At 42.7% G+C, this 13,180-nt stretch overlaps 1 protein-coding gene and 1 long non-coding RNA gene across 2 annotated transcripts in view; one reads left to right on the top strand and one right to left on the bottom strand.

The window, feature by feature from the left end:
* The window catches only part of 4933433G19Rik (RIKEN cDNA 4933433G19 gene), a 35,588-nt gene extending 27,756 nt beyond the window's left edge, over positions 1 to 7,832 (top strand). The window contains exons 6-9 of the long non-coding RNA NR_045851.1: positions 1,381 to 1,511; positions 4,615 to 4,690; positions 5,962 to 6,100; positions 7,596 to 7,832. This is a non-coding gene — a long non-coding RNA (RIKEN cDNA 4933433G19 gene). The remainder of the gene's footprint in view (positions 1 to 1,380; positions 1,512 to 4,614; positions 4,691 to 5,961; positions 6,101 to 7,595) is intronic.
* The window catches only part of Ptdss1 (phosphatidylserine synthase 1), a 65,572-nt gene continuing 58,640 nt past the window's right edge, over positions 6,249 to 13,180 (bottom strand). The window contains exons 11-13 of the mRNA NM_008959.3: positions 10,629 to 10,697; positions 9,234 to 9,303; positions 6,249 to 7,682 (exon numbers count right to left, since the gene is read on the bottom strand). Coding sequence (NP_032985.2) covers positions 7,573 to 7,682; positions 9,234 to 9,303; positions 10,629 to 10,697 — 249 coding nt within the window. The 3' untranslated portion in view covers positions 6,249 to 7,572. The remainder of the gene's footprint in view (positions 7,683 to 9,233; positions 9,304 to 10,628; positions 10,698 to 13,180) is intronic.

Genomic DNA, 13,180 nt, shown 5'->3' with positions numbered 1-13,180 from the left:
GCTTTTCCAAGGCTTTCAGGGATAGCCTAACAAATCAGGCTTCATGGCATTACTTTTTGTGAAACATTATGCCTAAGAGTTTTTTAAATTATTTTTTTCATAGACAAGATCTCAAGCTTATAAATCCCAAGTAGGTGCCCCACAAAGCCTGGCTTTTGGGGTGTTATGAATCAGTGGGTAAGGGAGAAACTCAGAGCCTGTTTTGTGATCTGGTAAAAATATTCAAACAAGTATGGGGGAAGAGAGGATGGATACTCCAGGTCCTGAAGATTGACCAGGAGTCTTCAGTTATTTTCAAAGAGATACTTTGTGGTATTTTTGTTTCATTTGGTTGCTGTTGTTAAAATAGGCTCTCATTATATAGACATGGCTGGTTTAGAACTTGCCTCAGTCTCTTGGGTGCTGGAATTAAAGGCATTTGCCACTACAGCCAGCTTAAGGTATTTTCTAATTAACACTTAGTAAAAGAAGGGCTATCAAGTTCCATGGTTGATTGAACTCTAGGAGGAAAACGAAGGGAGCAAAATGGCCCTGCAGGATGTAGGATGCTGGGTTCCAGGACACATTAAATGTGGTAGCTTACAAAGTGAAACCAAGACACTTTATGAATCAAATGTTGCTTAAAGAAATGACAGTCAAAAATACTAATGAGTGAATGGGCATTTGTGAGGGTATTCTGTAGGTGAATTTGTTTGTGATTTTTTTTAATTAGGTATTTTCCTCATTTACATTTCCAATGCTATACCAAAAGTCCCCCATACCCTCCCACCCACTCCCCTACCCACCCACTCCCACTTTTTGGCCCTGGCGTTCCCCTGTACTGGGGCATATAAAGTTTGCAAGTCCAATGGGCCTCTCTCTCCAGTAATGACCGACTAGGCCATCTTTTGATACATATGCAGCTAGAGTCAAGAGCTCCAGGGTACTGGTTAGTTCATAATGTTGTTCCACCTATAGGGTTGCAGATCCCTTTAGCTCCTTGGGTACTTTCTCTAGCTCCTCCATTGGGGGCCCTGTGATCCATCCAATAGCTGACTGTGAGCATCCACTACTGTGTTTTCTAGGCCCCAGCATTTGTTTGTGATTTTAAGCAACATATTCACACCACACTGCTCTACTGTCAGTATAGTCACTCCAAGAAAAACAGAAGCATGTTGACTTTGATACTTTGACAGACAGGCTGTTACAACAGTAGCCTGGGAAAGTTTGAGCTCTTTATGTGTTTGCAGCTTTCACCCACTGCTCTGAACTGGAATGAGGCTAGGTCAAATGGGAAAATGTTCAACACCAGTAAAGCAACTCCAGCCCAGCCTCTGTGGTCTGAGGATCCTAGAAGCAGGAATCTATGTAGCAACCAGTGACTTCCTCCCTCCTTGGCAGGTCAAGGGCCACTGCTGTCTAGCTTGTGAAATAAGCCAGAGCAGACTCACAACGATCCAGGACAACTTTGAGGCTGTTTTTCCTGCTTGCAGTAGCAGTGTGATCCCTGAACAGAATTTCCACCAAGAGAGGTAAAAAGAAAACTCAAAACTACTCCAGCCAAAACTCCTGCGAAGTGAAATTTGGGAGGTGGCTAAGTATAAATACTGGGTATTGGGATGGACTGACACAGGCTAATCCTAGAAAGATTAGAATGTTACTGCCACCTACTGTCCCATCTTCATCAGTGTTGAATGATCACTTCAAAGTATTTAGTAAGTCATGAAGAAGTATTTTCCATTAAAAAAAAAAAAACCCACTATCTCAGAAGGACATTTCACTGTTATCTGTTCTTCCTAGAAATATGGGGCCTTAGAAATTAAAGCCACATGCAGTCCTTATTAAAAATATAATAAAATAACCCACCCCAGCCATCCCATTACTGGTGACTATAGAAATTTGTTATGTATAATTTACATTCTTTCCAGTACTTTCTGTTTTTTCAGAAGAGAAGGGCAAAGCTCTATGACTTCTCCAGATTGTAAATCACATTACTGCAGGCAGAGGGAGCGAAGTGGACAGGATTCCCAGAGAGAGGTAGAATCTTGTTTCTAGGGATGAAATCTTAGCCTGTTCAGGCCACGTACACAAATGGTTAGACAGACCCCAATTTCGAGTACTAGACTTGTAGCCAACATATGGAAAGTGGCAGTTTGGTCACCTTAAATGAGGCCCTGATACCTGAGTCTCTTTGAAGAAGAGGCGTACACAATCTGACTGTCCACCAGTCATCTGCGGCTGGAGGCACAGAGGCTCTGTCAGGTGGTGGAGAACAGGACAGGAACATAAGCATTGTGTCCAGACTCGAAAAAGAGCCTTGGGTTGACCTAACAGCTTCTTCTTGGCCTAGTACTCAGGAACAAGGGTCCAACTGTCCCATGCCTCTTATCCAAGAAAAAGGCCATCAAACTACAGGGCTCACAGAACATACATTCATGTGAGCATCTGGGACAACCTTTCCTCTGGAATTAGGATATTACTCTGGCAACTGGTGCATAAGTGAAGTCCTGTGTTTTGGAGGCTGCTGGAAATATACGGGCTCTGAGAACTACATGCAGTTGTTTCAGAGGTTCCAAGTGCTGTTGTCTTGAAAACTTGTTCTCTATGGTGCTATATAAAACTTGTCCTCCTGCAGCTGATCTGGGTATTTCCACTCCAAGAGAAGGTACGAGATCCTAATAAGCAGGCAAGCCAGAGACTTTACTCGTTCCTGGTTGTACCTGCCTAGAACAAACCTTATCAGCCTGTGATATACAGAGCAATGAGACCAGCATCCCTTGGTTATGACAGTGAGCCGAGTCAGAGGTCATACTTCTAGAAAGGGAGCATTCTGTCATCCTGCCTACAATTTGACCCTATAATGAAGGGTATTAGGTGTACTTTACATATACCAATACAATCTTTTGGTTCTTTTATATGAGATTTGGAGAAGTCACTTTCTTTTAATGATAGGCAAATCTCATTTGTTGTGGTTTGTGGAACCACAGAGAGTCCTCTTTTCAGCACGTAGAAAGGGGAGAGGGCTCTCTACCCTGGAACGTGAATGCCTGACTACTATGGCCATTGGAGCCCACAATATACAGACCCTCACAGTTTCAATGTCATCAGAACATTCCAGTACCAAAGAAAATGCAGTAAGTAACATATAGTTATACTACAAAATGTAAGCATACGTCCAGATACCTGAAAAGGCCCTCAAGCTGGTTGACTCAGCTGGGCAAGCAAAGTCTTCTAGCAAATTATATTTTCTCCATAATGTTCCTGTCATTAGTAGGCGCTGGTGGACGAGATGTGCTAATACCCTCTTTTGTGCATTAAACAGCAGTCAGTCATGCAGGGGGCCTGGAAGTCTTTCCTAGGACTGTGGGTAGGAAGCTAGCCTGACATGCACTTCTCTAGTGAGTCAGGGACACTGTATATAAAGGCCAGTTTTCAGCATGAATAATGAGGTCCAGATTATAGAGAAATATAAACTAAGCTGAGCCATATGAAGCCTCAATGGGACCTAGACTATTGCAACCTTTGAACAGTGTGGGACTGTGGCAAAATATATCACCTTAGAGGTCAGGAAGCTTCAAGTTTCTATAGGCCTGGAATCATAGCACTCAGTAGGCTGAAAAAGGAAGACATCTGTGATCTCAGGGCCAGCCTGGGATACATAGAAAACCCTTGTGTTTTTGTTTTGTTGTTGTTTGTCATTTTCTTCTCTTTTCTTTTAAATCCGTCCAACACATTCAAAGAAAGTAATAGCAGGGTAGACAAAGTCCCAGATGAAAATTTTAAAGTGGACCAAAGAACAGTTTTAGGAGACATCAGAGAGAAGGAAGATCTTTTACAATTTAGCAGGCCTTCAAGCTAAACAATTCAAGTCTAGCTATTTGTCCCTTCTTTTGTAGACATTAGTCATTATTCCTTTAAATTATTTGGGAAGAGAAAGGAGGCCACCAGGGTAAGAGGAAAAGCAAAAGGGAATGATGGGAAGTATAATCTAAGTACAATGCATACATGAATGGAAAGGAAACATATTATTTCGTACAATCAATATATGCTAACAAAATTACTTTAAGTCCACAGAAGATAGTAAAATTGAAAAGCTACTATGTTTATTTATTGCATCAAATTTCAAAAGTCTGACTAAAAAAAAATATTATAACCTTTACCTGTGACTGTCTTATCATCAGGTTTAGAATAAAAGGTGATAAAGGGAGATATGAAAATCTAGTAATTCTGGATGAGCAGTAATACTGTGACCCATCAGTATCAGCCACTCCAATATCTACTGCAAAGAACAAAATCTTAAATATAATCATAGCAACATGCATCCTTGTAAAAAAAAAAAAAAAAAAAAAAGAAAAAAGCGATGGTCTACTAGGTGCTGGGATGCAGGAGCCAGAGGTCTTTTTCCATACAGAAATAAAAAATACATAGGTACAAGTGTCCACTTGTTGGATTTCTAGATATTTAAGTGACACTCACCTAATAAACATATGGTGATCCCAGGAGTCCCATGACAGTCACCGAGTACAACGAATGGGTTCCAAGCACCCAGTGTTTAGAGGGTATACTGCAGTCTATCCCCAAAGGCCCAGTTTCTTATTTCCCATCCAGTGGTAAACCTTTTTTTCCTCTGCCCAGGCTCCCTTCTGTTCACTCTGTGAAGGCTGGGAAATTCACCATTTACCTCCAAACATTCTAGACTAAATTTCAAAAGGTAAGCCTTATTGAACAAAGCAGGTATTATTTCTTAGGATGCTCTAAAGCAAGTGGTTTCTAAGTAGGAACCAAGAAAGCTGGAACTGATAGAACTAATTTTATTTTCCTGGGTGAGACCTTGATTTCCAAGTTCACTTAGGAGGCAGTTGCAGCAAAGGCTGGCATTTACGAGATGCTGAGTATCACTAAAACCTCAGTGGGGTAGTGAACATCTAAGCATGGCTGGGAGGGCAAGTGGGCAAAGCCTCTTGGTGAAAGGTGAAAGGGACATGAGGGAAAGGAGAGAGGCCTGTAAGGACCAAGGATAACAAAAGGGAGAGGATTTGACAAGAAAGACACTCAAAATCTCCTCCTGCTTTACACCATGAACTGTGGTATCTTTAAAGCCAGCAATCTTTCAAGAGGGTCATGAGATGACTTATAGTCACCACTCACTAACAGATACCTCTGGAACATACGCTCTACTTTCAATCAACCTAGGGTCAATTTCCAGACGTCGGCAGAAACTTAGACTAGGACCAGTGGTATGGTGTGGGGGAAAACGGCACAGTTATGCACAGTGTTGGTTTCCTCATTGCCGTAGCTAAAACACTTTCTCAAAGTGAAAATGAAAGTTTGAATTCAATGCACATGGAAAGTATCTAAGGACTTTCCTAGCTGTTTCCTACAAAGCCATAGAGAAATAATGCTTTGTATGCTTTGATTCTTGCACACTCCACAGGCACTTTCTGTCTAATTATAGAAGTTGGGCATGTGCCTCTTCAGAGGGGTTGGCCTACCCGCTAGATGAGTCCCACAGTGCCAGTCCCTGAACTGTCCTGGAAAACAAACTTGGAAACCCTCATACAACCTATATGAGCAATACAAAATTTTAGGCTTATCAAAATTGCACAGAAATAAAACACTCTTCTATCTGCAAAGCAAAGCAATGTTTAAAAGTTATAAATATATTCATAAAAGCCTGTTTTGGCCGGGCGTGGTGGCGCATGCCTTTAATCCCAGCACTCGGGAGGCAGAGGCAGGTGGATTTCTGAGTTCAAGGCAAGCCTGGTCTACAAAGTGAGTTCCAGGACAGCCAGGGCTATACAGAGAAACCCTGTCTTGAAAACCCCCCCAAAAAAGCCTGTTTTGTTTGATGGAATGTGAGGAGAGAGCCAAATCTCAGTAGCAGAGCCCGTGTCTAGTACACAAGAGGCCCCAAGTTCAATTCCAGAACTGCAAAATGAGGGATGAGGAATGATAGGTACCTCTTTGTTCCCCTTTAAACAGGCTCATGGAACACTATGGCAAAGTTTAGAGCTGTGGCCTGCCATAGCCTCTTGGGGTGGACCAGTGGACATGTGTGGCTGGCTGAGAAAGCAAGTCTGTGGGTGGCTCTTAACTCAAGTGTTCACCCAGAGCAATAACGGTGAGTCGAGTTTTTCTTCATGATTGATTTAAATCTCTCATCTGGGAATTCTTTTTCAAAAAAGAAAGGAAGGAAGGGAGGGAGGGAGGGAGGGAGGGAGGGAGGGAGGGAGGGAGGGAGGGACAGAAAGAGAGAGAGAAAGCAAAATAAAACATAACTTTTATAGTTCAAAGACTCCCTTTAAGGAGGCAAAGAAACAGAAATCATCGTGCTTTGGTGAGTGAGCAGCAGGATTGTTTGTAGCAAGTTTGTTTTACAGCCCACTTGTCTGAGAAAGAAAATCCAACCTAGTAAGTAAGACCATAGTGACAGACAATGCCCCTGCATACACTTCCATTCCCTGTGGATCACTCTGGAAGGTTCAGATAGGACATATATGTGTAAGCCCCTTTAAAATATATTTTTTCTTTTTTCTTTCTTTACCATATAGAACACACATACATACATATTATCCTAAGGTCAACTGCAAAATATGAACTTGCCTCCAAGTAGTTAAAAGACTAATAAGATACAAAGAAACATCATTCTAACAAAGACAGATCATTGATGAGCTGTTTAATGTGAACTGATATATTTAAAACAAGGATCCAGGGTAGACAGGGAGAATGTTTTAGTAGAACATGGCACAGATGAAAGTTAATTAATACCCACTAGCACCTCACATGAGCCAGAAAGACAGAGTAGGCAAAACATCACAGAGGAAAAACCAAGCACATGGAAAAGGACCCTGGCAGGGAGCCCCACTGTCCCAGATCCGCTCGCAAGGTCGTTCTTGTGCACTCAGTCTGGACAGTGTCTGGAAGGGAACAAAACAGTTCTAATCTGAAGCCGAGGCTCCAGTGCCAGCAGCCAGCCTCTTCACTCCGGCTGGGGTCATCTGCCATGTGGCTGGGGACTGAGTATGCTTAGCTGGGACACCAAAGCTCCTTCCACCCTTTGTTTCTCTAGAAGGAACCCTCCCCCAATTTCAGCAGTGGATTCTGGAAGCTTTGAAGCTATTTAACTCAAAAACATGAAGTAAAAGCAGACTCTCTGAACTTAAACAATCAATCAAATGGACAGGCAGACTCATAAAAATAAAACCAAGCGACCAGTTCATTAGCCAGTTAGTTAAGTCAACATCTGAATGAAGACATTTATACAACATCCACAAGACACACCAGCAGAGAGCCACTGCTGGCAGCTGGGAATAAACAGCTATCCTGTCCTTCCAGCACACTGTATTGCTACCAGAGAATGCAGGCCATACGCTGAAGTTTAGAGACTCTTCCAGTTGGCAAAGGACCCCGAGCCATGGTCAGCCTAGTGTGTGTCCAGGTCTATGGGAGACAAGACTTACACTCTCAAGTCACGATCCCCTAAGCTCCCTCGGTTCTTTCCGTACATTATGATCTCTGCATAGGAAGGTCCAAATATGCTGTTTTCCTCTCGGGTCTAGGCACTCTGGAACATCTGACATTAACTAGCTTCCTTCATTTCTTTCCAACTCCATTAGTGACTTTGGACTTAGAATGCCGGTTCCTTCTTCTGGAAGAATGGCTTTCGTGGTTGCTTGAATGCTTCGGTGGGCTGTCTTCAGAACCTGCCCAAAGAAAGCCAACACATTATCACCAGGGGCCTCTGGGCTTTGTGGCTGACTCCTGGGATCTGCCATGCTTCTCAGCTAAAATCCAATTCTTACTTGATGTCCCTCTAGTGGCCCCATTAATAAATTAAGGCCAGGGGAATCTGACAGTCTTGTCTATGCCTTGTGTGTACCAGGTAACTGTCCCATAAAACTGGAGTTCTAAGTAATTTTTAGTCTGGGACACAGTCATGAGGACCAGAAGTGAGTTCAAATGAAAGCATAAACATTAATAAAAGTTCAGCCACACTGGTAGGTATCCATCTTATGCTTACAGCTACAGTATAGATTCCCCAAGTCTGTATACACTGAACGGTTAGACAGGCTTTGTAAGGTCTCAGTTGGAAAAGATTCTTGACTTTATAACTTTAAAACTATTAGCAGAGACATCAAGATCTTTACAGGCAAGGTACCTGATGCTCTGAGTGACAGCCCTGAGGTGACATTGTAACACTAGGGCTACTGTTTCCTCTGATATGAGGATGTGGCCAGCCCCTAAGGGAGTGGCTAAGCCTAAACCCTCTCTTCTTCAGTGTTCTGGTTCAGTTCTGGGTGAAATATTTACCAAAGACAGCCACTTAACGCCACTCCCCAAAGGCCCAGAAGCATTTTGTCTTCATTCGAAGTATTTGTCACAGTCCCAAAGGTTCTGAAAAGTTTCTCCTCTCTCTCTCTCTCTCTCTCTCTCTCTCTCTCTCTCTCTCTCTCTCTCTCTCTCTCTCACACGCACACACACTTCATATGCTGCATCACTTGCACACATAAATTCTTTCTATTGGAGAACGAGGAATGCCCAGGGCTGATTATGTAACTGGATGGGCCCAGAGAAGGTCAGTCTAGTGAACCCCTTTGGCCACACAGGTCAGCAGACTGCAGGGTGCTTGGAAAGCAAGCAGAATTCACAACACCAGCTCCCCAGGGTTATCTCGAAGCACAGGTTGTAAAGGAACTGACAGGCCTTCCTTAACCACTGACCACAGTGAGTTCAGTCTCTCAGACCCAGTTTGATTCCCCAAGTCATGATTTTCACAAGACCTTAAGTTTACTGGTCTCTTCACTGTCAATGGTACATATATTTATAAATTTCAAAAACCCAGTGGCCCTAGACTATTACAAAGTGCTTCCCAGAGAGAGGCCAGTTGGGGGCCTGCTCACACTGTTCTGCATCTGGAATAAAATTCATCAGATTCTTTTGAAAATCTTTCCCTTTGGGCACACAGCTCTCTCTAAGAATTTCACTCACTCTGAAAGCCTAGAGTCAAGAAGACCTCATTACTTCTCTGCCCGAGGAAAGCAGAGGCCAGCATCGTCTTATCTCACAGAGCATACTTTTGCCTCTATTCTGTGAACACTGTGTGAAGTGACAGGTGAGATTTGATGAGCAGTTTGAGACACTTCAATATATTCACCAATGCTCAGAAGACGAATACTGACCCCAAATCTCCACAGTAGGCCTGAGGATGGAGAGGACTCAATAAAGTTTTACACAATGAACAAGACAGCTGTTACCTTTGGAGCCTTTCCCATGATGCCAGGAGATCTCTGGACTGTAAGTGCCATCTTCACACTCTGAATAGGTCTAGAGAAAGACAAAGGTTTAGTGGGTAATTTAGGTCAATTTTTCGAGGAATAGCAGAATAATAACAACAACAACAACAATAACAACAACAGTGAACCTAGAGTGAGTGTGATAGAGACTTACTCTGTATTTCTCAGCTAGAAAACCTAAGATCTTCTGCCAGACCATACAAAATTAACCTTCCAGATAGCATGAGCTCTAAGGCTGGAGTTTAGCATTGTTTGGTCCTGAGTACACACCTACACAGATATCCAAGATCAAAATTTTGAATAAGCGATGAAGCCATTATCTTTATTTAAACAAAGACAGGGCTGGGAGAGTCAGTAAAGTACTTTCTGTGAATGCCTGACACGTAAATTCAATCCCCAGAACACAAATCAAAAAGGCTGGTAGAGTGGCTAACACTTATAAGCAGTGAGAGGTCTTGATGCAAAAAAAAAAAAAAAAAAAAAAAAAGAAGAAGATGAAGAAAAAGAAAAAACCAATAAATGCCTATAGAGGATGATATACGAACAAATACCAATATATACATGCTAATCCCCGGGACTGCCCTAGTGTTGAAACCCAGTTACACCATTCTCTATTTCTTTAATATCAATGTTTATTTACTTTAATTTTTATGTATTCACTTTATATCTCACCTACTGCCGCCCTTCCTGATAACCTTCCCCACAATCCTTTTCCTCCATTCTCCCTCCCATTCTCCTCTGAGTGGGTGAAGGTTCCCCTAGGTATCCTTTCCAACCCTGGTACGTCAATTCTGTTGGAGGCTAGGCTCATCCTCTCCCACTGAGGCCAGACAAGGCAGGCCAGCTAGAAGAACGTATTACATCGACAGACGACAGCTTTTGGGATAGCTCTTCAGGACCCACATGAAGACCAAGCTGCTCATCGGGTACATACACCATACTTTAACACAGTGCAGCTGGAGAGCCTGGGCTAGGACACTTAATAGGTTAAAAAGACAAAAGAGCCAGAATACAAGACAACCTCGAGATTGGGTTTAGTGCTTTCTGAATTCTACATTCGTTTTAATTACTTTTTAAATTTTTATTTAAATGACTAAGATTTAAACTCCTTGCAAAAGGAGTAGAATAATATTGACCAGGACAGTCATAAGCAAGCACAGCTGTGAAACCGAGGCACATTCTGACATGTTAAGTTTCTATATGGCATGACTAACAGCACTCCCTGAGGCTGCTATGCTATTTATTTCCCTGTGTGTGTGTGTGTGTGTGTGTGTGTGTGTGTGTGTGTGTGTGTGTGTGTGTGTTTGCTCCCTGCCAGGTCTCTCAAGTGAGTACCACCTCTGTTTCTTCCTCTACCTTTTCCCGGTGACCATAGTGCTCTGCATACCAAACCATGCCGTACAGACACAGGAACGTGGTGAAGGCCTGTAAGACAGAAAGACACAAAGCCCTTTTATTAATGACAGCACACACACATACTCTACTTCCCAGGAACTGGGTTTCTGTGAGAAACCAGAAGACAGTTCAGCACTTTTCTGCCATCTGTCTTCAGCGCAAGGGTTCAAAATGTTTGGATGTGGTAGAGATGGGACAGTCAGGAATGGGTTTGGTGGACTGGTGCTGGGCAGGTCATATATACTCCATTTTTAAGAAGTGTTATGCAACAGCAGACATACGGCTCTTACCCCATATGCATCTCTAAGGAGTAGAGACTCAGCTTAAGGAAGAGAACTACTGGATAGAAAATTCTCATGTAGTGTCTATATTATAGCAATGCCTGGGAGTGCCTCCTTAGGGACAGAGAGCAAGAGGGACAATGCCACTTTTACTGGCCTTGCCTTTTTGGTGCAGGCTACCGCACCTTGATCCTTGTAGCCTTCCTTTTGTAGACAGGAAAACAAAGAGACTGAAAGTATTTTACAACAGCCTGAGTGGGATGAGAGGCCAGGAGTCTTCACCTGGATTGTTCACCACACCTGTACACACCTTAAGGGAGAATCTGGTATAAGGACAAATGTCCAAGCAGTTGACCCTCTTCATGCAGAGCCTTCCCATCCTCAGAATCAACAAAAGGAATCAAAATTTTTTGAGGAAGAAAAAAAAAGTATTGGTATCAAACATGAAGAATTTTCAATTTGCATCATCATTCCCTGGAAACAAGTTACAAAGTATTTGTGTTTTATCTACATATGATTTAAATGCCATAGGAGAACATGCATACACTTTGTATGTGCAAGCACAAAGCCACTGTAGGACTTGATGCCTAGTGTATTTGTATATCCCAAAGAGGGAGAAGGTGGAACCCATCTTTCATGGCTATTGAGAATACAAAATTTCACAATGTGTCAAAAAACTTAAGGTTAGGAAAAGTGTCTGACTGGCCAGACTAAGTGGCAAAGAATAGAGGGAACAAGAAGATCAGGAGCAATGGGGGCATGAGGAGGGCAAGGAGGCACCAGAAAGAGAGGTAAACTAAAGCAACTAAGCAAAACGGCCCACAGTCCAGAACACCTGGACCAAGCCATCCCTAAGATCTGGTTTCTTTCACACTATTTATTGCCTATGGTCAATGGTCATTACCCAGCACCTCACCCTAACAATGGGGACAGGTGTGAAATCATAGTGGGGCCCTCTCGTCCTGAGAGAATAATTTTAATTCTTTCTGAGATCATAGCTTTAGATTTAAAAGGCGACTTCAGAGACTCTTAAGTCACCTCCCACATTAAAAGAAGAGGGATAGAACTCAGAGAAGTGAAAGCTTTCCAGGGACACAGGTGGCATTGAGGAGGAAGCAGAGACAAGACACAGGTTTCTTGATAGGCTGAGTCCTAGTTTTAAAATTTAACCAGGTACAAAGTTTTTGTCTTTACATCTATCTCCATCCTTCCATGAAGCTCCTTGGTCCACCGAGGGGAAACGAAAGCATCGTAGGAATAGCAGACTCCAGCCATGCTCACGCTGAACAGATGCATTCTGGAGGGCGAGGCACAGACAAGTGAGAGTAGAAGAATTGTGCACCTCCACTCCTATGGCATGATCCTAAGATCTGGCCCATTCTTTCATGTTGGTAACATCTGCTAAGTGTCTCTGAAATTAGTGTCCTCCTAAAATCCCCAAAGAAGGGTATCTCAGTGCTCCAGTTGGTTCCCTGCTTCTCTACCAAGGAGGCTGTGACAGAGGCACAGTGACAGGAGAACATGAAACCTAATTCATATGGCAAACAAGAAAATCCCTATATGACGTTTTAAATGTGGCGTTTTAAAAAGAAGTTCACATTCCCTCACATCAAAAAAAACTATGCAATGAATGATTATATTATAGATACAAGTAACAACATATAAATGATTTCTAACCTCTAGCATATTCTAATATTTGTCCAATTTTCTCACATATACAAATTTGCCATTTTTCATGGAAGGAATATGTACCGTGTGATACTCTGTATGTGCTAGGGATTTTTCAAGAGCACAACAGGATGTCCTATGCTTCACACTGGGAGAGGGAAGCTAGGCACCTCTTCTTCCCAAAGCACTGGCTACAGAATGAGCCTGGAGGCAGAAGGTAATGCCTCCGCTAGTCTGCCACTGCAGATTTTGACCACCAGAGGGCAGGCGTGCAAGCTCTTTCCTTTTCTTATCTCTTGATCTTGTGCTTGTGCAGCTGGGGTTCCCTCCAACAGGAAAAAGGGCAGAGCTGGCTGTGCAGAGGGACCAGGCAAACACAAGCTGGTGGCAAAGGATTGGTGCTTATAATTATGATCATTACACAAAGAGTCTGCTATGGTTGCCAAATCTACTACTTCACCTAGGTACAAGAGGCCCATTTTCTACTTGGTTCAAGAGACAAAAGCTTGTAATTTATGGGTTTGCAATCATACCCGTGGAAATCTAGGCAAGTATACACTTAAA

The sequence above is a fragment of the Mus musculus genome, chromosome 13 (assembly GCF_000001635.26).
Source record: "Mus musculus strain C57BL/6J chromosome 13, GRCm38.p6 C57BL/6J".
In the NCBI taxonomy this organism is placed as follows: Eukaryota; Metazoa; Chordata; class Mammalia; order Rodentia; family Muridae; genus Mus; species Mus musculus.
This window is presented reverse-complemented; position numbering and strand designations above follow the sequence as displayed.